General features: G+C 43.5%; 2 protein-coding genes across 6 annotated transcripts in view; one reads left to right on the top strand and one right to left on the bottom strand.

Moving 5' to 3' along the window:
• Positions 1-26,625, bottom strand: part of Gwl (serine/threonine-protein kinase greatwall) — a 182,254-nt gene that overhangs the window by 101,354 nt on the left and 54,275 nt on the right. The gene's annotated exons all lie outside the window — the stretch shown is intronic.
• Positions 1-26,625, top strand: part of Grh (grainy head) — a 112,194-nt gene that overhangs the window by 56,582 nt on the left and 28,987 nt on the right. For both annotated transcript variants that reach the window (XM_071787094.1, XM_071787095.1), the window contains exon 4: positions 20,274-20,717. In XM_071787094.1, coding sequence (XP_071643195.1) covers positions 20,274-20,717 — 444 coding nt within the window. The remainder of the gene's footprint in view (positions 1-20,273; positions 20,718-26,625) is intronic.

The raw sequence follows: 26,625 nt of genomic DNA, 5'->3' as shown, positions 1-26,625 counted from the left end.
GGTAAGCCATCGAAAGGTTCATACAGCAGTTTTCGCAGGCAATATCCGAGTATTAAATCATAATTTATATTAGTATTAAACAGTAATATCCTATGAAATCGCCGGTATAATATCCGCGATGATCTTAAGTGACGTCTATGGTATTTTCTACTGTATCGTACGTCGCGTCGATTGGACAAGGGAAATAGACACGTCCGATTCGACGCGTCGTGCATCGGACGCCTCTCGACACGGCGGTTTTACGAGCGGGTTACATCGGCCTGCTCGTAATTCTACGTCCGACCGGGCAAAATCGAGCGTGGCCAGAAATCAACGGCCGCATCCACAGCCGTTCCATATGCGCGACGCGCTATACTGACGCTGTCACGGTAATTACCTCTTGTCTCTTCTTGCCGTGCGTACACGGTTGCCTAGGAAATTGCGTTAATACCATCGCTCATCCTTCCCCTTATCCTTACGCCATTCGCCTTACGTGTTCTCGCGTCTTTTCTCGCTCGACCCCTCCTCCTCCGCTGCGGAGCCCCATACGCGTCTTTCATGCACAACGAGTAATCGCGCTACCTTTAGCTACACCTTGTCTTACGACGGCGGAGTTTCTCGCGGTTATCACATCCCGGCGTGGAAAAAGATGGGCGCGGAAAGTGTGGAAGAGACGGGATGAGGGATAAACGCGCGACGGAGAAAGGGACCGTTAGATGGACGAAGAGATATGGGCGGGAAACGGCAGAAATTGATATTTTTCCCCTGTACGAGGGAAAAAAAAACCGCCTTTAACGAGGAATGATTTGTCGGGACGTTTTGAATGATCACAGGCGCTACGCGTGGCTGATAGCCATGATATATAACCGCCGTCGTGCGTTTTATGTACGCACCAATCGCCAGGATAAACGGCCAGGATAAATGTTTAGAAAATTTTGCGTGTCTTCCTAATACCAGATAATATAACGAGAGAAAGTACGTTTGCTCTGCTGCTGATAATTAAAGATAAAACATTAATAAGAATTGTACGCAAACGAAGAATGAGAGAATACTTATTCTCACTGCATTCCAAAAAGTTTTCCAAGAACCTTTTCTTAGACCTTTTTGGAATCTAATGAGAATAAATATACCTATACTCCGATATCGCCTACTTATTTCGAAATTTACTTGAAGAAAATCAAGTCACCGTTCAGAATCAATTGGGAGATTTTCCTTCCTAATTCGTCATAAAAATTCGTAATTATATACGTATAATTATACGTAAAAAATCTGATCACTCCCTCGAATATCTCAGGATTTCCCGACAGCATCCCGCAATAAAATTCCCTCTCGCGCGTTTCAGGATTTCCTCGCGGCAATCCGCGTTTCCGCCGGTGGACCGCTCGACAAAGCGGTATCATTGCGTAGATATCGAGAAGATGATAATAGGGAAGGCTTGAAAATCCGAGGGAGAAATGCCGCGCGCGCGCGCACACACAGATCGGCGGTAAGCCAAGGGACCGTTAGCCAGACGGCCGCATACGGCGAAGGAACGGCACAAATTGATATTTTTTCCCGTAATAAAAAGTCCGCGTTAACGAGGAATGATTTGTCGAGTGGCCGGCGTGGTATAGTGACGTAGCCGGCGGCTAGACGCGAGAATTATGACTGCGTAACGTATACAAGCCTGGCGAGAGAACGCATCCTCCCCTGCTCTTGCCGTGGAAGTTCCCGACGTGTCCTGCTCGCTTCGTCCGCGCCGCGCATTTTTCGCGTCAACCCTTTGGACTGGATTGCCGAGAGTAGAGTACTCTACTCCAGACGTCTGGCTGGAATAAGTTGGCTCGCTCACCGATTTGTTACTTCTATCTACGCTTCGGTGCATAAATAAGTAATTGAAAAATAAGTTTAAAAAATCAACGTGTATAACTCTTAAGTCGTTTCAGTATCATATGGTAATAATTCGGATGAGAAGTATCGTTCTTTGAACGAAACTTTTTTGTTTCAGACATCGAATATTTGGAAAAACGAGTCTCGAATTTTGTTATCTTAATAAGAATAATTTTTTTCGGAAAAAAAGAAACAAGATTTTACCATCTATTTACATTCTCGAGGCTTAAAGAAACGGGTGCGAGAGATCGACAGCGCCGTCGCGCAATGATGTATCGGCCGTGGAATCGAGCTAATGGAAGGTCGCTACAGAGAGATTAGTTAACGGGCCGTGGTTGTGTATTCGGCATTATAATGCTTCGCTGAACTGGTTTCCGAGGGCCGCAGCCGGTCCAGAAGGTAGGAATACCCTGACTGGAATCCGGAGCATGTGCGATGTCTTGAAGGATCGGATTCAATGCTTCGAAGCGGATAATGTTACGCACCGTGGAAATCGACCGATAAGAGAATTCATTTAAATTACGTCACTGCGAATTGACTTGTGAAATTTTAATCTTTGCACCTTCAACCATAGGCACAAAATTCATCAAACTGTAAAATAAATATATACGCGCGTTGCATGTTTGTAAAAATAAATCTAATACTCGTAAAATTGGCATAAAAAATTTTTATCACAATTTTCTTATAATACCTACTAATAATACAATTTTTGTGACGTTGTCAGAGTAATCTAATTATAATGGCATTAAAATGTTGCAAGAAAAAGAAAACGGATTTAATAAAACGTTACATTATTAGCACATATTCTAATAAACATTTTCTATATTATTTAATACATTTACTTTTTAATTTCATATATTTTAATTTACACATATTGCTTGTTTTTAATATTTAAAGATTAGCCGATATTTTTCAGTGAAAATAAAAACCTTGAAATAATTTATAACTGCATTCAACGCGCGTTCATACTTGGCTGGGGAGACATAATAAGTATAAACTGGCGTTTCGCGAGTTTCTCCCGCGGTGAGAACGTGGGCGGTCGCGGATAATAATACCGCCGAAAAAATGAAAACGACCGTCACGAGCGGAATAAATCTATCTTAAGAGAGAGACGAGCGAAAATTACAGACCATCGCGAGCGGCATTACGACTGTGGCCCCGATATGAGGCGGATAATTTTCGGGTATCTGAGTTACGTTTTTCGGTGCCGGGCGTATCGCGAAACAAATTGACTGACACTGGGCCCATTAAGAGCGCCGCGCGAAAACGTTTCAATCTGACAGGCTGACTTTCGATAACGATAGCCCATCGGCCGTGGGCGCAGGCCGCAGACAGACCCACGAATTACGAGAGTGCCCCTCCCTCCCCTTCGATCTCTCGTACTCCGCGCGCATCGTCATATCGTGCGATACGGTACCGATAATTGTTTCGCTCCGTACGTTACCGTTTTCCGACGAAAGTTAACGAGCCTAACGACCTTCGCTCTGAGGTGCGCGCCGCGAGATTGTTCTCTCCCGATGTATTTACGATATTCTCGTACGCACGATTAAAGGTACATATGTAATGCGCGACGTGATAAGTGGCGAGTACCTTCCGCTAACGATCGGGCAATTTTGCAACATCCTGCCGGACGACGGCGACGAGATAGTCGCGCCCTTGCGAGCCATAAATCGAATATATATAATAGAACTCTCCCACTCATCGCGCAGGGCGAAAAAGGCGAGGATTCGGCGTCACCGTAATGGCCCGGTAATCGCGCTGCACGCTCGAGAGATCGACGCACGTAATTCGGTAATAAGTCGCGCAGAACTAGGTATACTGACGCTTCTCGTGCGCGAACATTTGTCAGGCTCAGCTGCGACCTATTACGCAAAACGGCGACATGACTAAACACTGCACGGATAAACCTATGGGACGAAGAGGAATAACACCCACAAACTTTCAAGAATGATAAAGCGAGATAATGATTTCGAGATAGAGAAATGTACTTTGCGTCCGGCAGCAAAAATCCTTTTTGCAGAACGCAATGGATGTAACACAGCAGTTTTTCAAGCTTAACTTTTTCCTATTGAGTTATTTGACATTCCGTTGCGTTGTGCAGGAAGTGCGCCGGCAAAGTTTGTACGGTAATTGCGATTGTGCGGTCCGCCGATTTTGCGGCTTGAACTTTCCTCCAGCGCGGTGAGGATGGGATATAGTCATATTACGTAATAATCTCAAGCACATGCTCAAATGATTGACTCTTGCCACGGCGACGACGACGGTCCTGCATGTGTCTGTCGCGTCCGCTGTATCCATCGCGCCGCGCAAACCATTAGGTTTTCGCCAACGTATATTCGGAGACGCGTAAAGCGTAATATATTGGCTAATAAACTTCATCGGCGTGCTAAACGGGCTTAATAATTATCGATACATCGTACAATTAACGAGCTGCTTTTCAAAAGCGGTCGCGATATCGCACTCTGTTGCGAGAATATGCCGAGTGAAAATCAGAGGCGGATCTATATGGAAAGTGTATCTACTATAAATTGTCTAGGATCTACTTAAGTTCATGAAACGATAACGGACAGCATATATATATATAGAATAATTTTATCTAGAATAAAAGTTATATATATTTAGATATATAATTGATGAAATATTTTGCAGTTGTATAGTGTATGTTCAAGTCTAAATTAACAAATAAAAAATAAAATTAAAATATAATAATTTGATAAAATGGTGCAATGCAAATCAATAATAATTATATACTATAAAAAATGTTTTTCTATTTCTTTGTCATTATTTCATTGCCGTTTTACTATACAGAGTGAGTCATTTTAATTTACCATCCCCAAAAACTGTTTTATTTTTAATTTGAGAAAAAAAAGCATTTTTTGGGGATGGTAAATTAAAATGACTTACCGTGTATATAGATATTATAGGTTGATGTGTTTCAATCAGTTGGGCATTTAAACCTGTTTAAATAACCTCGTATTTTGTTATCCAAGAGGATTATATATTTAATGGAGGATACGCAGAACCGGAGCAAACAGAAATATTTTTGCTTATAAGTGCCAATCAATCGAAGGGCGGAGCTGTCGCGCAATTTATTCTAGACACATCTTAATATGCAAATTACGACGTGGCCTCGGAAATTCGACTCGGTGATATATAAACGTCGCGAGAACGTTCATTAAATTTCCGCGACGCGAGATATAAAACGGCCGTAAAACCGGGCAATCGTAAACAGCTCGGCGCAGTTTTCGGGCCTCCGTTCACCGCTATTATAATTGGCTAGACAGATTTTTAGCGCGGCGCAAATGCCAGAATAATATTCATTCGCGATTCGATGCCGACGCGAATTCGTAATGCGCCTTCGGGCGTTAAAGATTCACGGTCGCGAGAGACCGTTGCGACAATCGTTGTCGAAACGAGGAAAGAGAGAGAGAGGGAAGATCGGTTTATGATTCACTTAGATGCGTATTTCGGTTGCCATTTATTTGCCGGATGTCCCGACGATTATTGCCACCCAATTCGCATTTAGATGCGATTCAAAGTGCTCGCAATCAACGCGCGCACAATGTTATAAATCAGGCGCCGACAAAGTACAGCTCAAATCGCCATCTGTTTTTACGTGGCTCGTATGATCATTATCATATTTTAAATTTTATCAAGAAAAAATTTGAAAATTTATTTTCTTTATTATAAAAGCATCTACGTAACAGTTTCTTGGTCTGGCAAAGCCTAAAATATTTATTATCTAACTTTTAATAGAGAGAAACATTGTTTTTTGTCAATCTCTGATACAAATTTCAAAACTGAGAAAATTTAACACGTTTACCGCCACGATACTAATTGTTAGCTTTCCGTTTACGCTTATCCTTATCGATTACCTATGGTTAATTGTTAGACTCAATTAATGTGTAAAGCATACAATTGCATGCATTTGTGAGACTATCATTGCATTTAGCGACAGGAAAGTGTAATAAAGTGCATTGATAAACAAAGAAATGAATATCTTTATCTATTATAGTTTTATAATATTTTAATTTAATTTCTTTTTTTTTCATTCTTTATTTAGTTCTTCTCATTACAAAATAATGTGCTTAGCGTAAATAGAAAGCCAGCTGAAATATGTTTGACGATGAACGTGATAACCCGGCGTTACCAGGGCGAAAATACTACCATGATTATCTCCTGGACCGGATTAGTCGCTAAATGGTTAATGGTATATTTCTATCAATGTAGGTTAACTTTAATCTCGGTTCAACTTACTTTTTATCTATATAGTTGATAAACTAACTCAACCGGCTCTTAGACCGTTCAGTTGCATCAATAAAATTAGTATGATTCAAAAGCATTTTAAAATGTTGTCTTATTACAACGGCAGACAGAACAGTTAGAAGAATAACGCTATATTCAGTACCTGGAATTTTTCATAGCCCACCTTGATAAGTCCGGGTTAAGAACGAGGAAATTACGTCGATTTACTAGATTCTCCATCTTACGTACCTACTCCGGACGACCGGAAGTCGAAATCGAAATCCAGAATTCGAGTGTCGAGCTAGCGACGACGCTGGATCATGGATGGACCCGGACGAATCGATCGCTCACCTAGGTTAGGTCCCGTCGGAGATCAGGCCCGGCCTCCCAGGAACGTTCTCCGTCGGCCGACGGGTGTTGGAATCGGGTTTCGTGGCCGAGACGAGGGCCACGGCCGTTCATCGTGAAATCGCACTCGATCGCGCGCGCGGCCTTGGCGATTCAATCCCGACGCGCACCGTGCACCGTTTCGCCGCGGCGGCGGCCGGCGAGAATCCATTAACCACTGCCCGGCTTCATCGTTCGCGGATTCGCGCGCGCGCGCACACATACACTCTACGTGGCGCACGTACGTACTCCGTACTCCTCGCTCGGACACACGGACGTACGCGCACAAACGCCCAGGATGTTCGTTGGGTTCCTCAGACGCGCGCCTTTCGCAAACACGCGGGTGCGGGATAAACAGAGATCGCGTCATCGTGTGTTGATATCCGCGCGCGTCCGCCGCGACGGAACACGGGCGAGTATAGACCGCGGCATTGTGTGTCGGGTGCCGATATACGTATGTAATACGTATGCAAGTGTGCGCGCAATGGCGACCGATCTGTTGGCGCGGAGAGGCCACCGCTACGTGTAAACTCGCGCTACGTGTACGAGCTGTATGTACGTGCATACGGGGCGCGGTGCCTATAATGGACATGTAAGCGGCGAAGCAGGTTCCATTCATTCATGTTCGGAGCGCACTAGTGGCCTACCCGCTTACAATTTCCCATTTGCCACTGCCACATCCTTCTCTCTCTCTCTCTCTCTCTCTCTCTCTCTCTCTCTCTCTCTGGGTGCCGCGCGTGGCTGTCGGCGTGTCGGCGGCGTCCGTCCCCGTTCCCCGTCTCGCCGTTTCGTTTCTAATTCTCCGTTCGTCGCAGGATTGATCATCATAAATAAAAGACACCCGCATGTTCGTGGGAGAGTGAGAGAGAGAGAGAGAGAATTCGTTCCTGAGCATTCAGATCACGACTGAAAAATGTAAGTGCTATGGATTGATCGTAGAATTGAATTATTTAACAGTGAAAACTAGATGTGGATTACAATGATTTTTATTCGACCCAAATGACCACTAAATATGATTGTGTCAGTTGGGTTGAGCAAAAATTATTATTGTAAATCAATCGAAGAAAAAGGAGCGTCGAGCCGCAATAAGGTGTTAGTGTTCATATATTCTATATTAAAAGTCAAAAATAACAAACGTTTCGAACCTTTATAGGACCATCCTCAGTGTCACATAACAATTAAGTCAAAATTTCGGATAAAGTTAACATACCTTACAAAATATTACAAAAAAATTAAAATTATATGAATATATGAACACTAACACCTTATTACGGCTCGACGCTCCTTTTTCTTCGATTGATTTTTAATCTCGTCTTTTTTGTTATATGTCATTATTGTAAGTTATTTACTAGTGAAGCAGAGTTTCATTATTTTAGATGTAGATTATTGTCGAGTATGCGAATTGAATTATTTAACAATTAAAAAAAGCGATAGAGTTTAAAATATGAGTCTAAAATATGATACGTCTGAATATTAAAAAGCGGCGAAAAATCTGGAAAAGGGGTTTTTCAAGGATTTTTTTTTTATACCTTATGCCATCAGCACAGAGCAGATATCAAAACAACTGCAGTTTTACCGCCGTAATTCTGCCACTCCTTCTTGCCGAATAATCAGATTCCGAAGAATGTTGTGAAAGAGTTTTATGTTTGGCGTCTGTCGTCATCGTTAAAAATTCAAGACTAAAATAAGCGATAGATACCCAATAGTGTGTTCTGTACATGTATCCAAAAATATCACCGACAGTCATCCGTTTGTATTTGCTGCGCGACAAAAAGGTATTTTCACGTTTCTCGAATTGCGAAAAGAAAAAAAAAGCGTGCGCATACCTCTCATAAACTACGACGCGCAACACATAAACTTCCCATCTACCGCCGATATTTATTCTGATTAGACCGATTTATATGCCTGACATTGGCGGTAAGTGTTACGCGGGGACTCGGGGAGAATATTATTATGCGCGTGACACAATACAAAAGACAAGGTTTTCCCGCGGGAGAGAGAGAGAGAGACAACCGTGTTGATAAGACAATCCATGTGATCGTTAGGGCCCATCTGCGAGGCGAAGATTAAAGACCTTCGTCAATAGCCGGACACGTACGAGATCTCTAATTTCGATATACCGCTCCCGTAGTCTCTAGGCATTTGTCATCTCGACTCGAGAATGATGTAAAGATAAAATCCTCCCCGATGCAGTCGCGAGGAGCTGCTGTTAGACTTAGAAATTGAAACGCGGCCTGAATTGCGTAAGCGTTTTGCTTGAAAAACTACGGAACGCGCGATTGCCTGCTGCGACAAACCGCGGATGCTGCTGCGGATGTTCTTCGCTACGAGGAAAAACGTATTAAAGAAAAGCTCATGTGCGATTCTTTGATGAATGTACGCCTGCGAAAATTACCATACGCATCATAGATTCGTATGTGTAAACACAATTAAAAGAAATTTATATCTTCAGTAACGTATCCTGTCTCTCGGAGAGGAACGTGTTTTAATGGTCGAGACGTCTGTTAAAAGTAACTTCAGAGCTTTCATCTTGACGTATGCAAATGCGTTCCAAATTGCATTCGAAATTGAGTCGTCGGAACTTTAAAATCACCTGGCGACGTACGTACATACATATGCAGAATACCTCAGGTTCCCCGCTTCCCATGCGCTTCCTTTCATTTGCGTATTTTTTTTTTACCATTTTTACATTCGACTTTTTCTCATAATTTACAATTTTTGTCAAAACGAGCGAGAGGAGAAAAAGATGTGTGGAATTAAAATTGAAAAAATGGGAAATTAAGATAAAGAATCTCAAGCTTAATAGCTCTCGATGTGGAAGTTAAAAGTTTCTTCAGACATCCGATCCTCTCTTCGTTGAAACCTTTCTTTCGCGAAATATCGCAAGCCGCTCGCGTTTATCTTAATGCAATTCCGACCGGGAGAACCATATCGGGCCGCATTATCACGAGGGGCGTTTTTTTTTTCTTGCGTGGCGGACTTCCTGAAACAGGAGATGCGCGCTTCTTGCATCAGTATCGGCATTACAGCGCCGACAATACAGCGCAGAAAGATGGTAGGAAAAAAAAAAACGAAACGCGACGCATTGCACTTCGAGCGATCTTAAGCGAACGGTCTCACGTATCGAATCACCTCCGGGCAATGCTCCTCCGTGCCTATCCCCCGGTTTTTCTTCTTTTTTTTTTCCTCTCGCCCGTCTTTCCGTCGAGCGCTACCACTGGGTAGCATTTCTTTCCGCCTGCTCGGCCGCAGGATACGCGCGAGTCAGTTCATTGAATTATTTAATACGGAGACGAGCACGAGAGATACGCGCGCCGAAGCTGATGGATCGTACAAAGGTGCGCACAATGGCCGAACGAATCGTGATTCAAAGACCGCACTTACGACAGACAGACAGACAGTTTTCTCGCTATTTTTGCGCACCGACCTTGGCAAAGGGGTGCGATTACGACTGAGATCGGAAGCACTCGTTTGTTTTTTATTCAGAATTAACTTTCAGTCCAACGCTGTACACGTTGTGCACGTTCAGTTTTATCGCGTTTACGACTTTTCTGAACGACTGTCTCAGTTTTTCTGGCACGTGAGGGTAAAAAAGTTTTTGCTGCGAGTGATCGATTTCATTTACATACCATTCACTATTAAAACGTCTGATCCGAGTAGAAATTATAATGATTGTTTACGCGCGTATAATGATTTGTTTGTATTTATTTATTTTGACGTTGTTGCCAAGCCCAGCGTCACTCGTCATCGTACACGTGGAGACGGATAATTATATTAGTGATTATATAAACACGCGAAACTTGCACGTGCACCGACAAATATTACTGCAACTTAGCATAATTTATCAATATCAGTTAATCACTCGTGCTATTTATATAAGCTATAATATAACCGATAAAGATAATGTTACGGCGGTAGTTTCTCAGCTGTCTCGTGAACCGAGGACTCGGATCACTCGGATCGTCTGTTCCCGAAATTCACAACTCCGAGGAGACTCGATGTGCTAATTAGGGTCTACGTCGTGCCCAATTAATGCCCGCTGTCTCTTTCACTCGGTCTCTCGGGGAATAATAACTTTTTACAACACGAGCGGCTCTCCTAGCGTAGCACCTTCGTAGCCGTACGTGCCCGTGCACGTATCTGCACGAGGCACGACAATGAGAGACAATGGGCGGCCTCTTGTTGATTGTACCAAGGTTTTTCGCGGCGTATAGAAGTGCAGGGAGGTGTGAAAGAGGATAATAATATAGAGTTACTCTAGCCGCGCGGCGACGCGCGCTTTACCCCGCGTCGGGGAATATTTCATATCGGGTATGCTCTCTGGGCTCTCTCTTCTTCTCGCCGTCACTTCTCTCTCCTTCTCTTCCCCTTTTTCGCTCACCCTCTCTTCCGTCCTTCTTTCTCCTCGCGATCTCTGCGAGGCCTTGCCTTTCCCCGCCTCTTTCTCGGTCCAGCGCCTCGCTGTTTTCGGTTCCGCGCGACGGGACGTCCCATCCAGCGAGAGAGAACAGAGAACACAAGAGAGAGACTCGCCGGCATTATTCCCAAGTGGCGGGCACACTTTTGCACGCGCGAAAAGTCATCTCCGCGGGAGCCCTCGCAAGGGTCACGCGTCGTCGCATCGCCTTGTGTCTTCTTCGTCACTCACGCTCTTTCTCTCTCTCTCTTTCTCTCACTCTCTCTTTCGACAGAGGGAAATACGAGAAGGAGACCCGGTTCGCGCATGCAAGGACGGAAGACGTGTGACGAGATTCGGTTGCGACGAGATGTCGGAATTGCTCGCGGACAATAGCTTATTTTGTTACACGACAGTTTCATTGTTCCCTGAAGGAATACAGATTGAAACGCGATCGTCACGGCGATCACGTAGATTCTATTAATTCTGCTGCGAGTAATCTTTAACTGGATTAATCTGATCAGCTCCGTCTACAGCTATACTGCGCGAAAAACTCACCTTTAGGTATCTCTGATCGATTGTGAAATAGCTGTTTGACAGATTTTACCCGCTCTTTCACGAAAGAATTAAACGTGTATTTTATATACTTCACCCTGCACGTATGTGCGTGCATTTCAATTAAGCCTGCAATTAATTAATGCTCTCCCGACGCATCTCTTGCTATTTTTACCAACGCGCCTCTCTTTCACGTGCTCCGTCATACGCGGATATACTTTACAGCCGACTCGTTGCGGAGAAATTAAAAACCGAGGATTATACAGGATTTTTCTCGTCTGTTACGTCCTGCTATTTCTCTCTCACCGTTTCATAACTTCGTGTCTATAAATAAGTATTTAAATTAACTTTGAGACAAGTCAGTCGTCATTCATCGAAGGCGAATCTGTCTTGCGACCTTTGGATTTTTTTCACTATACCACCACGCCGGCGAAAGGTCAGAGGCATCTCGATGGTAATGGCGCCAATACGGAACGCCAGTCATTGTATTCTCGCGAATTGGAGACATAACTAAAGCACGCTATTGTAAATGATTCATTTTAGCAACACATCACTGTGTACAATTAACTAATTTATTCGAATCATTTATTAAAAATCTTGCGAATTATAATTTAATATCTTTTTTGCTTTATTATTGTAACTCTATTGCAAAAGAAGATTTCTAAAAATTACGATTTCTAGAAATTATTATTTCTAAAATCTACAACTACAGTTGTTGAAGTTTTTACGATGTACTTGTGTATTTTGTAACATACTATAATTTAAATTTATTTTCTCAGTATTGCCGAGTGAAGGACCGATTACGGCAGTGCGTGAGCGATATCGACGAGCCGCGATTCGCGATGTAGGCATGGCGATAACGGGCTATCTCGCCGTTTCTTCCGCGGGCGCGCGCTTACGTAGGCAATGCTAATTGTTCTCGTCCTGTAGCGGGTAATTTTAAAGCGGTGTAGGAAGTCCAGGGCGCCTCTTATCCTATCGCCGGTGGTCACGGTGGATAGGCACGCTCGTTCGTTCGCTCCTAACTCTCTTTGGAACGGTTCGGACGACGCGGCCCTCCCGAGGGGACTTTTGAAACCAGAGCCAGGAGATATACGGGGTACATTGAAAGGACCGATAACGGCCCGCCTTCTCGCATTATCCGGTTCCGATAGCCCGAGTGAACGACTGAGCGAAAATTCCTGAGGTCCGTAACGGGAGCCGCCTAAAAAGACGCGAGGACGGCTAATCGATTATGCAAAATGTAGTCGCTGTAAATATCATTGATAAATTATTTTCTCATTCGTCGAAAATAAGCCCTCTAAAAATAAGTTGTCTCTAATTCTCAATGAAAATAACGAGAAGAAGATATTTTACATATATTATTTATTCATTAATGTATTATCCAGTATCTGTGAACCTGGTGATAAAAATTCTAGTGCTTCATTCACTTTTGCGCAATATTTTTTCGCGATTCATAATGCAGGAACATTTGACAAATCGTCGTATTTGAAGTTCTCTCGATTGGGGTGACGTAGTACCTTTTCATTATATTAGCTTATACTCTTTTCTATAGTATCATCGAAATTTTTTTATGGCTGCTACTTAAGCCCTTCTTAATATTCGGTGTTCAATCATCGCAGTTATCTTAACCGCGTACGGCGTCGAGGGGCACCCTATTCCGGAGCAACTGCAGCTGCATACCTGCCGCTCGATCTCGCGGCAGCAATTTCACATTCGAGCGTATCGCGTGCATGCGCGATGTCATTCACCGTGAGAGAATAACCTGTCGGACGCGGCGTTTTATCCGCGGAAAAACAAAAAACAAACACCGAGCCGGTGGTTCGCGACGAAAAAAAGACGGATCGAGGGGGATCTTCGATCCATCAAAGTCAGCCCGGGAAACGACGCTCCGTCCCCCTTCCTCTCTCACCCCCCCTGTCACCTCCGATCCGCTACGGGCCGTACGATCGAATTTTTACAAGCGTGTCGAATGTCCTCGAGGAATATATTATCCATCCTGGAGGTTACTGCCAGCCGTTGCTCGCGTTACATCCACACAGCGTTGCATTACACTCCTGAATTCGTTAATCCTGAATTAGGCAATCATTCTCTTAAGTTACAATCTTGCGTAATACTTAAATACTTCAACCAGTTAAATTAAGTATTTTTCCTTCAATTAATCCTGATAAATCTCTATAGAATAATTAATTTACATAATGAATATATAAATGTCCGTTAATGTCGTTACATAATTAAAAATTATCATATTAGACGTAGGATAAAATTGTGTTTCTAATTCAATCCTTACAAACGGATCGGAAAAAATAAGTGCGAATTTTTCGACATTACTTGTATCTAATATAGATTTAAAAAAAATTTAATCGACTAGTATTAAACGTCAATGTTTTAAAAGGGACGCGATGTCGCGAAGGCCCGCGCGCGCTGTACTTCCAACAAACTAAAAACTCGTGTGTCGCGCATGTACTTATAACCGTACATTAAGCCATCGTAAAGACATTTTGCCTTTTTTATTTTCATAACATTGGGTGATGTCGCCGCGGCTACCGCCGGAAATGACCGATTATTCGAGAGCAGACTCGCTAGAGTGAAGGAATAATGATTACAGAGCAATACACGACAAAAGGACAACGTGGAAAGTTCGAAAGTGCTGCTAGAACATGAGATTATCTTCTTACCCGGTAATATATGACTCCATAAAAGGATTGTTGCTTATTACTTAGCCGTGTAAACGGCTTATTTTTCGTGCAGACACGCTTGAATCTTCTGCGGTTTTTTTTGTTGCAAAAATACATTTATAACGGAATTTAACTAATTTTCTTAAAGAAGATATTAGTTGACGCAATTAATTAACATACAAAAATGGTCGATATCTTTTATAACCTAATGTTATAATTGAGGATTTTGTCGTGCCTTTTAATAATGCTAAATTTGCTTGAATGATACACGAACGTACATAATCGTTTAATGAATCGAGAATGAATTTAGCAAATGAGAATTGTTCAGTAATCTCCTTTGCTTTGACTATCTCTCCTATCGAAGTTAGAAAACCTTATACGGGAAGATAAGAATGCGCCATACTTATGCAAATATCTAAGAACATTGTTCTCGGGTATTTGCATAGTTTCTAACTAACGCAACTGCATCTATTTAACTGCATCTAAAAAAAGGTTACGTAGAGCACTTACGTAGCGCTGAGATATCGTACGCAGCAAAGCGTTCCTGCCCTTTTACTTCTCTGCGTAGCTCGAAATGTCGCAATTGATATCGCCGTTCGTTATTTTAATCCATGGAATAACAACCGCGTACGCGCTACAAAGTGCAACGCGCGCCATTGTAGAGCACCGGTTTACCTTCGCCTCTCAAAAATTTTCCGAGAAATCGATTAATCGCCAGATTTATATGAGTTATTTTCACCGACTAGAGACATAAATCTTATCGTGAACTTAGTATGCATGCCGCGCGGCCACCGGTCGAGTAAACGACCGAGATGTGTGATCGGACGAAGGCGATATTACACTTCGATGCTTATCAAATTAGATGCGCCGGGAGTCCAATATTTTTACGGAGATATTCATGCCGCGCCCAAGGAAATTTCCATGGCCGCGTGAATCTCGCCGCGCGTGATATTTTAAGTTTGTAAAAAAAAATATTCGAGGCCGGTCAGCAGTGCTCGGCTATGGCACGTGTAAAGCCTCTTCGAGTAGGAATAAAATGGAAATAAACAATGAAAATATAATTTTATAAATATATTTTCGTCTATCACACACAAACGTCTTTTCCTCGCGTCTAGACCGCGGCAAAAAGTTTCATGACTCTTCGCGCTCCTTTACACGCGATAGAGCGCGGTCGCGCTTTTGACAGACGTGCAAGGATAAAGTACGACGCCGACACAACTGGACTTTGTGTCATTCGGTCGGACGTGCGGTCGAGCGAAGGCGGCTTTATTGAAATGCACACGAGGGAGCACACGGGGTGGGTTCTCGGGTCGCGTGGACAACACTCCTACGGAATATTAAGCGCGATGTCCTCTCTCTCTCCTCGTCGCTCTTCCTCCAACGGATCGCGTTTATCTCGGTCTCGAGCCTCGTGCATTCCACCTACCTGCAACCATTCGCGTATTGAGGTAGGTGCATAATAACGACTGCGTGCGACTCGTGCGAGTCATGTCGACGGGGTCGTCCCGGCGCGCACGCACCGTAACGCATACCGCCTGACGATACCGCGGGACGCATGTCTGAGAAACACGCATAGAAGAGAATCGGTACGTACGTTAGTATGTTTATGGGCGAACTGTCCGAGCGAACACGATCGCCGCCATTCAAGACGGATGATCCTAATAACGGAGCGGATCGATCGGCCGAGATGCAGCTATTCAATTGGAAATCCTGACGCTTGTAGCGAATAACGGATTAATTTTTTTCTTAAATATGCAACAGGTACGCGTGCTCCGCATGATATCACCGCGATCCGCAGAGTACATGTTTACATAAAGATATGTTAATATTATTTCTTGACATTAACTCCTTTGTCTTTTCTAAAGAAAAAAAACGGCAAGATTATAAAATTATTACACGTTTATAATGTCTGGAGATAAGATAATTTTGTTTTAATAAAATATTTCAAAATTGCTCAATCTATGTAATAAACAGGTTTTTTGTACTGAAGTTTTGATCATCTTAATACGTGTCGCTCGAGACATTCGCTCGAAAAAAATGTTTTCATTAAGTAACAGCGCGATTATTTAAAAGAGGAATGCTAATAAGATTTGGTTCCGTGAGAGAAATGTCAATCCCTGATTTCAAGATTCCAGCAAGAGATCAATGCCAGGCTCAATGGTGTTGTCCGCATAATACATGCTTGCGCCCAGAACATTAAGATCTTTGGATGTATCAGTATCAGTCATGTGTGTTAGTGACCTCGGAGTGTCAAGAGCTATGATAGATAGTCGGTGGTAAGATACATGAGCGGGCATTATACATTCCCCAGGATTGTATTCGAAAGACATCGGCTGGTAGTCCTTTCTGTCCGTTACATTAACCGGCGGGAAGAAATCGATGATTTCCACGAAGATATCTGTGTCTCTTGCTCGTACGCCTCATTGCCGTAATAAAATTTTATCTGTCGTAATGCAAACGAACCGTTGTAAAAGAGATTCCTCGCATCGTCCTCTGGCCCTCCCTCATTTATTCGCGGAATATAAATTATCGTCAATATCTGAATATACAGAAATGCCTTTCACATATTTTAGCAACTGCGACGAATCGGAAATTAATTTTTTTTTGTACTTATCGTAAAACTCCATTTTTCGATTAATTTCAAATTAATTTCAGAAATTTGCTTTATTTCCATATATTTCAGATAGTTGATATTTGATAGAGAGATTAGGCTGCAACACAAATTATAGTTCTTTTCGCCAGCTGCGACATAATTACGCGAGTTCATTACGTCGTTGAGGATAAAACGATGTCCCAAATTATTCTCGAAATCATCGGCGTCGTCGAAATTGCGCAATGTTTAAGATGCGACGGCGCGATATCTATCGGGACACAAACCTTAATTTGCAAGATATATCGCCGTCTAAACACGAACGTGTTCCCTCCGCCGTGCCAACCACGGCCGATACACCGGCAATTACTCATCCCGGCGATTTTAATGAAATCGGCTATGATTTAACGTTATAGAAAAGTGGTATGCGTCGCACGAACGCGCGCGCGGCGGTAGCGAGCTGAGAGATGGACGGAAGGGAGGACGTGACGTACGGGGACGAAATCAAAGCACACGCGAAAACCGGATGCGCAGGTGAAGTCTCCGTAATAAGGGTACTCGCAATTTACATATGTATCTACCAGCCTAGCGTATACACAGGAGCAGTACGTCCTTAGAACTTATATCCCCATACGAGACGAACGAGACGTACGTTCTGTCTATCCCTCGTTCTTTTTCTCTTCTTTCCCCCGTCTCCCTCTTTTCCGCCTTTATGATCCTCCGTTTCTTTATTTTTTTTAACCTTTTTCTCGTGTTACCCATGTAAGAGAGGTACACCGGTCACGTACGAAACGGCACGCAATGCGACGCGATACGTGCTTGCATTATTCTGAAATTCGACCGTCGATGCGCGAGCTCCTCTCGATTCGGTGCTTTTAATGTCATGCACGCGTCTTCGCTTTTTCTCGAGAGCAACAAGAAACATAGGGCCTATCAACGGAAGTTTCTTCTTGCGAGTCCCCAGGGCTCCCGCGAGATAAAATTATAGAGCATTATTATGTCGGATTTGCATGAAATACCTTAATAAGGGAACGATATCACGTCGTGTATTTTATTAAAATTATTTGCGACGTTACGTATTATACACGTTGGTTATCAATTATGTCATGTATCATAAGTTATTGTTATTAAAACTTCATTTATATCAAGTCTGGAGAGAAATTCCTCAAACAAGGATACGGTAGAAAGAGCGTAACAAGATTTATTTCGAATTTTAGAAATAAATAAACGCGGATAAGTATTATACGTGGACGTGACATTATTACGAGGTATAAAATTACGGCAAGGAATCGATGTCGTTATAACTCTAGTGACAGTTTAAATTGAACGATACTAATGATCTCTATCCATTTGCGATAATTGGCGTAAGTTTTTTTATTCACAACATTAAAAATTAGACTTAGCGAAATTATAACGGTTTCGATCTCTGCAGGAGAGCAAAATTTATTGGAGTCTGTGACTCGATAGGATATGTGATTACAATTAATTCTCCCATAAGCTCGTAAATTTATCGCTAATGTCGAACCATAGAAATTTGACCGAGTCGCGATGAGAAATATTCTCGAATAATAGTTTTACGCCGCACGTGATCAATGAACACTATTAATATAGCAGAGAGAAAATTCAAGTGAAAAACGGTAGGATGATAGCGAACAAGATGAAGATTGCACGCGGGTAAAGAAGAATAGCATCATACTCGCGGCGCGGTATTTCATCGCCGTGAAATCCATGTTTGCATTTCGCCGGGAATGAAGTTTTCGCCCGGATGATCGCGCATAAATTCATTGTCTAGACGATGCAGATATTCTAGACGGAGGCAGAAGCCCGGCTATACGGAATCGACTACCACATTCGCGCGCCCGAGATTTCTTCGCGCAAAAACTCACGTCTATATGCACGTACGTCGGCGGTGCATTCAATGATCGGATCTCCGGTCCGTTCGTGCCTGTGCAAACAGCCGTCGAGGAAAATATTTGCACAGGATAACTCGGGTCCTCATTATCGGGGTGGCTGGTCTTTCTCTCTCTCTCTCTCTCTCTCTTTCTCTCTCTCAGGGTCGAGACGGTTGTCCAGGTGCGCGAGGAGGAACGTAGAAGGAACTCACGTAGGTAAAACGAGAATGAGGAAGAGGGAGACGGAGAAAGGAAGGGTGGAAGGAGGGAGATTGATTCGACATGCATAAATTAGAGAGGATGAGCCTTTATTCCGTAGCGCGCGACTCACGGGATCGGGATCGGGATTGGAATTGGGATGCACGAGAGAGGAGTATAAATTGATGACTGCAGGCAACAGGCAGAGGTTTATAATAATTAATCTTCGTGCGTGTATACGTATTTACGATGTAACCCTACCCCCTCCCCCTCGTCCTTCGTCGCCCCGTCTCCTCCGTCATCTGCTCCCCGACCCGGTGGCAATGCGCGAGATTTCTTTCTCGATCCGCGATTAAGTTTATCCCTGTCGCGCGGAGACAGGTGATGCGCGTACTGCAAAAAAAAAGGGCAAGCGTCAAAATGTAGACTTCGAAATAAAAACCGTGCAATGAATATAATTCTGTTAGCTTGGTTTTAAAATATGTATTCGTACATACCCGTGCCGTGTTGGGACATAAAGTAGAGACGGAGATTTAAGAATTCCTTATCTACATATTAACTACTCGAATATCCATAAAAATTAGTCAAGTGTAACCAGCTTAATCTACGTAACGATTAAACTTTTTTCGTTGAAGCTCAAATGCGACTCGCGCGCGCACCAGCTCCTCATAGATCCTCATCGTCGTCGATCGTCTTCGCCGTGTAGCCGGAAGGTATTTACTTCAGCGGAAAGTAACGACCGGTGACAAATATCCAGGTGGCTAAGCGCGGAGTCGAAAGTGCACACGTTCTCTCCCTCTCTCTGTCTCTCTCGCTCGCTCGCACGGGGCGATTGGGTATCGCGATGTACGCGACGGCGATAAATTACCGGCGCAACCGTTCGTCGATGCGCGATGCACTTCCACCGTTGGTGGTCATTGCTAAATTGAGGAATCATCAGTGCGGCTTATGCGCCGCGATTATCGCTAATTGATAAATTCGATGGGTCCGTTGTAATTTATTACATTCTACCGGGCCCGGTTATTTCTAACTGTTATCCCGCGGCACATTCATTACCGTAGCCTTCGGGGGGAATATCTTTTTTTATTTTATTTTATTTTTTAAGCGACACACTGCCGTGTCGCTTATGGTCGTCGCCAACAGCGGGAATCGACTGCTCGATGAACATTGTCGACCATAAGTACTACGCTTCCTCTTCCTGCTGGATCTATAGAACACATTACCGCCCGGCGATATTGGAAGCATGATTCTTATATCTTTACCGAAGAGATAATTAATTATTATATCTTCTATACACTCGCGTTAATTACATTTTATATCACATTTAAACGCGGTAATAGCGACGAACTTGTGTGAGTGATAATATATACAGCTTCTTAGATATTATGGCAATCAAATATTCATGCAATTATGGTTTGCGAAATTGTCTGAGGCTGAGTGCTTGTGGTTTCAGTGATTAAACGAATCGCTTCGCTTGATTACAGGCGACGCAGTCGCAGCGAGGAGGATACCAACGGTACCGTCGTCAGCGACGACGCGCAGCAGCAGCAGCAACAGCAACAGCAACAGAGTTACGTGTCCGGGCAGCGTGAACCGGAAGAGGAGGAGGACCTGGGAGCGGAGGAGGCGGCGGCCCAGGCAGCGGCGCAGACCCTGCAGAGCGGCGCCGAGGGCGCCGATCCGGAAGTTCACAAGAGGGTCGCCGCGGTGCAGGTGCAGGTTCAGGGTATGGAGGGTGACTGGCGCGCCTACTGCGAGCATCCGCTCTCCGTAGCGACCGCGGCTATGCTAAACCTTCAGCAGCAGCATCAGTCGGCGGTGGCTAACCATAGCGATGATCCCGCCGCGTCCTATGTCTACGAATACTACAAGCTGCCCGAAAAAACGGCAGATGTCAAACTGCCGCCCACGCACGAACTCTGGTCCACGTGAGTGTTGATTTTGTCACGTTGTAAAATTTAGTATGACCCGAAGGGATCGTATAATATAGGTATACGATCAAGCGATGCGGAGAAAGGTGCGAGAAACGATTTTTGACGATCTTTGGCAGCTGCCGAAATCGTATATCTTTGTTTCTCGTAATGTATACGTATAATTTAGGTACCTTTAAGCTTTCGTTAACTTCTCGTAACACTCAAAAGTACCTTTTTACTTTTTATAATATCATAATAAATACCATAATGCTAAAATAAAATTCCAAAATGCGAATTTTATCTCGATATCGACAAAAATAAGACCGGAGACAACGGTCGCTATTATGCACGCTTTATGCAACGTTCTCTCGCTGCTTTGAAGTTTCGCGGGTACCTCGCTATCTCGCTATTTCAGATTCTCATCCGCGCGTGTAAGCTTCGTAATCATCGTACACGAGGCGAGGGAAAAAAACGCGATTTTCCACGGCTCGATCCACGGAATATAATCATGCGAATGTTGGAAGATTCTGCACGCCTCTCGCGCATTTAAATAATTCAGGAATATTCGCGTTCCCGAGACTCCGTCGAGATTAACTGGAACTTTTGCGGAGCCTGGAATAGAAACACAATTTCCTGAAAAAATAGCTATAAAATTGAAAATGATTTTTGCTTTTTGATAGAAATCTGAAGCCAGTATTAATTAGGAACAATAATAAGTGAACCTTTGTGTAGAATTGAAGGCTTTGCAATAGAATGAAGTAAATGTTTAATACTATTTTGCTATACTAAGATCTTAAAATAATTCCGTAATATATATATATATATATATATATATATATATATATATATAACCACACATTTATCAATTTTTTTAAATTAAATTATTTCTTATGTTTCATTCGTGTATTTATATATAACTTTCTTACACGATTACATATTACTCTCCCTTTTCTTCGTTTTCTTCTCCTCTCTCTGACTCTCTCTCTCTCTCTCTCTCTCCATTTTATAATAATTTATATGAAAGAGGAACTGAGAGGATAATTATTTTTCTCAGTGTTTTTTGAAAGTGCCTAGCCTTGGTAGAGTAATCTGCAAAAGTACCTTTCGCATGTAATTTTATGCACTTGCGCGGCTCTTCTTCGCTCGATACACTTAATTTAGAAGCGCGCCGGCCGCGCGCGTGCACGTGGCCGCGCGTCTCGTATACATGGCTCATCCATAAACACGTGCGTGTGCGTGACGGCGTACGTACCGGGTGCATCGGGAGGACTCGATTAGCGTAGATCCGCAGATAGTACCGCGTTAGTCCTGATGTTACAGCGAACACTCTTAGCGCGTTATTAGCTATTCGTGTTTCGCCGTATCTCGATTAATAGTCTCGACCGCGTAATTGAGCGCTCGCGGTGAACATAATTCGTTACCGCGACCGATTACGCGGAACAATCGCGTGTTAAAATCGGTCGGCGCAGAGAGACGTTTGACGCGTTAATTAGATGATTCGCGCATTCTGCCGAGCATAGGTATATTTCTGTTATCTTAATTGCGAGATAAATGCAGAGAGGGGCTGTGCATCAATTCGACACTGATGATACGTTCAAATTGTTTTCTCGTTAAATATGGAATTGAATGAATGTAATTCTCGTTAATCGAATGGCGTGTATATTAGATATCTGTTCTAACATGATGTTAAGACAAATTGTATAAAATTGTTGATACCGCAAGAAAGAGGCATAAAATGACCCGAACTTTCCACGCACGGCATTTACGTAGATTACACTCTTATGGTGCGAGGGAATAGCAATCACAATTCTCTCTTCAGGAGTTTATCGATATTCCATAAATCTCTCGCGCTTAAATGAGTACGCAGCGTGCCATCGATAAACGGAGCCTTTCTTTCCCTTCTCCCCCCCCTCTCTCTTTCTTACTCTTTCTCTTTCTTTCTCCCTCTTTACTCATACGGAACCGCGGAACGTTCCCGATTCTACATCGTTCCCGTCTACATTACTTCGAAGCAATTTAGTGGAGTTTAGTTGAGTAGATATATTGCTCTCCAGTCGAGCCTATTTATATCTCGCGTTCGAGTCTTCCGGTCCATTTGCTCGGTTTGCAAACTGCACCATCGCATTGGCGTTCTACGCCCTGCGCGAGAACAAGAGAAAGAGAGAAAGGGAAAGATATTCTCCCTCGTTCCCGATTCGTGATGGGGGTCTCCTCCTTATATTTTGGGTTCGCTCGACTCACGGAGGATGCGGAGGACCCTTTACCCCTTTGCGCCGTGGAATCCGGGAGACGGAGGCGACGGGTAAAGGACTCTCTCTCACCCCTCGGGGGACCCCACTTTTGATTTATATCGGCCGCTTAGCATATTTTGTAATTTACTGTTGAGAATCCTCAACGTACGAATCGCGTCAGATACGAGGGCAGCCGAGAGGAGCACGGTGGTGGTGCGGCGAAACGCGGCGGCAACAGCGACTGCGGCGCGGCATCAAGAGCATCACCAACAGCAGTTTCTGTTACCGACCTCGCCGTGGGGAGATGCCGCCCTAATCTTCCCTCGCATCTTCTCCTTTCGCCCCCTTCGTTGCCCTCCCTCCTCTCGCGCCTCTCTATCTCTCTCTTTCTCTTCACCTCTCTCGCGTCGTATCATCCTATCTGCCTCTCTTACCCCCGTTCGCTCTCCCTCCCCGCTGAGAGATGATAGCATCTCGACAATTTGTACGGCGGTAGATCGTTAAAACTCCTCTCTCGCTCTCGAGAGAGCGTCGCTGCGGGGAGAGAGAACGAGCCGGCGAGAACTAGCGAGGGCACGACTTTAATCCAATTTCATTGTGTCGCATTCGCTGAAGGGATCAGACGTTTCTTTGGCCACCACGACTGCGAAAATAAGGGAAAAAATGAAATGGTTGACACGGAACACGGTTCAGGAGAAATGTATTTTCGACGTGGAGAACGCGTTAAAATAAATTCGCGCGCAATCTGATTTACTTATTTTCGTAGCTACATACGATTGTGTTGTAGTTCGTTGATGCATTTTTTTTTAGCGTTGTTGAAATGCATGCCAAAAGATGCGCTGCAATTTTCCCACGACTTCCCTAATCGAAATTTAAAACGAGTTTGTACAGTAAAAACTCAAGCGGGCCTTGTTTTACCGCTTTTCTCAAAGCTTATTTTAAATTAGATACTTATTTATTGCGATTACTGGAAGATGAAGTTTTATGACGACGTCTTACGATGATAGTAATTAATAACGAGTAAAGCGAGTTTCTAAACGTCAGAGCTTCAGTCAAACGCGTGATTCATGACTAAATTATAGATTAAAAACTAAGAGATGAGCTCTTAGGAATATAGTAACTTTAGAAACTTTACGTACCGTGCTTTTAAGCCGACTTTGACTCTCGGACATATTGAATTTATGATATTAACCCTAGAATAATTTTTTCGACATGAGCAGCAATGCGTCATGCGGGATCCTTCGAACGTACTAAATTATAACGTTATCGTGCCCAACACAAGGCCCAGAAAAATATGCGGAACTCGGCGCGATCACGCCGAGAGACGGCCATGTCGTAATTCGAATAATGGACCTGCTGCGAAGCCAAGCACCAAGAATATTCTGTTCAATTAACCATATTGTTGTAAGCGCATAAGGATACCATTAGGTGTCCGCGGGTTTTTAAGCGTTCAATCCATAGAGGCAGGGCCGCATCTACCGTCAAGCGAATGAAACGGCCGGCGGCCGTTTTGGTTTATTCGTTGTAAAGACGCCTTCGGTTCTTCAGTCGTTCCTTCACCTTTTCCTGCCATATTCTTATCCGACTATCCTCTATTGTCAGATCAATGTCCAAAGATCAATGCAAGATTGACTTGTCTTTTTAAGAGAACGTATCGTTACTGACGCAATTTTTATGAGAGGCTCAATCTTCGAGTGCCAGACCCTGAAGTGTGCAGAACCGAGTCTGCAGAGGAGGCGGATAGCTCGCCAGGGCTCTTACGGAGTCCGGCGGTCGCTTAAGGTTCGCCACGGGGTTGTAGAATGATGGCGCAAAGCCATCGAGAATCGGCGTACGGTTTCACAGCAAGCCGCCGCCGTAAAAGACGGCCTCCTGGCACTTCGCGAGATCGCCGCCTTAATCTTAACGTCCGCGGGCATAAGCGACAACCGCGATATCCGCCTTCCAAACGTGGAGACCGGCCGGTCGCGAGAAATAAGGGGATACTCGCTGCGTGTAGCTCTCGCGTCCTGTAACATTGATTCAATTAGCGGATGAAGACGCCTCTCGGACGTGGACGATGATGGCAATCGAAACGTGAAAAAGTATTCGATGGAGAGACGCAGGGACGATGCCGAGGGAAAGCGTGAACAGTTGCACACTTATTCTTCATTAAATTTAAATTGAAGCGTAAAAGACTTGAATTCTATAAGCGTTTAATTTAATTGAAAAGTAAAAGAGGCACATATAAATGTTAATAAGTTTTAATAAATTAAAATATGGATAGAAATACATATAAATTTAGATAATAGATACGAACATTATTATTTATTGCCGCAATTTTTGCGATCGACGGCCGTAATATTCGACACAAAAAAATCACCGCAATTGCGTGCGCCGTGACTCGGCAGGAAGTATCCTTTCAGAATCATAGTAATTGTCACAACAGTCGAGTATCTTTTTCGTTCAATTGCGGCCGATTGCTTCATCGTTGGTCATGCGATGTACCGAGAAAAGCGACCGCATTTCGCAATGAACGCATACATGCGAATTGTGAGTCTCACACATTCGAGATGTTAATGACAACTGTTGCACGTGAATCTCCTCACACAATCGTACGTACTATCGGGAGTTCTTTGAAACTTCACGATCGATGCAACCGAATATATGTATATCGCGTACATACCGAATGTACGCGAATGATACTGTCTTCAATCTAATTCTTTTTTGCGATTAGATAACTCAGGAAATGTTTTTGTCGATTCTTTCTTCCTGACGCGCGATAACATGTCATTACATCGAAGACCTTGCAGCACAACGTATTGAGAGATGAAATTCATGCAAGCGCCAACCCATACATTCCATCTCAGTGATGCACGTTTTCCGCAGGCGGTGGTGATCACGCTCCGAGCTCTCGAAAGTGAAATTCCCTCCCGGAGATAACAAATTTCTAATTAATTCATATTAAATTCAGACCCAAGGCCGCGCATGAATAACGTCAATATGATGAATGTTTATCCGGCGGGGAGCAACGCCGTAAATGTTTCAGCATCTAAAAAGGGTAGTTTCCTAAATTATATACCATATGATATAATACACGTTTTTCGACTTTTTCCATTTTTTTCTTGTGTATACTGTATCCTCCGTTATTCCTCGTCTCTTGTAATGGAAAAATAACTACAAATAAGTCATTTCGCGTTAAAGCGAAGTTTTAAGATATGTGACAAGAGGAAGTACGTAAATGATTGATTCAAAGTTTAAATGTATAATATATCCGAAGATCTGATGCCATTCATGTGTTATCGTTTTCATTTATCACGCGCTAATTTAATAAAAAATTAACAGAGGGGAGCAGAATATATGAAAATAAATTACTTTGTTACTAAATATATTTTACAACTTGTTGGACTTTTATCTCGCTACACAAAGAAAAAAAAAGGGCGCGGGTGATTCCAAGAATCGAATCCTTTCGTTTTTCCGGGCGAATGCTCTTCACCATTTAAGCTACCCAGCTCACGTTAATATCCTCCGCTCAGGACCTCCCTGATCCGATCAACTTCAGTTGAACGAGGTGCACCGTAGTGTCGGGTACGAAAACCCAAAATCATCTTCCTTCAATGACTACCACTTGGTGGACTACCTTACTAGCGATTTCTTGGACGAACAATACAAAGGGCAACGCGATCTTGCCAGAAAAATCTCAACTCTGGGTA

The sequence above is a fragment of the Temnothorax longispinosus genome, chromosome 8, assembly GCF_030848805.1.
Source record: "Temnothorax longispinosus isolate EJ_2023e chromosome 8, Tlon_JGU_v1, whole genome shotgun sequence".
In the NCBI taxonomy this organism is placed as follows: Eukaryota; Metazoa; Arthropoda; class Insecta; order Hymenoptera; family Formicidae; genus Temnothorax; species Temnothorax longispinosus.
Note: the sequence above shows the minus strand (reverse complement) of the source record. Positions and strands in the feature narration are given on the sequence as shown.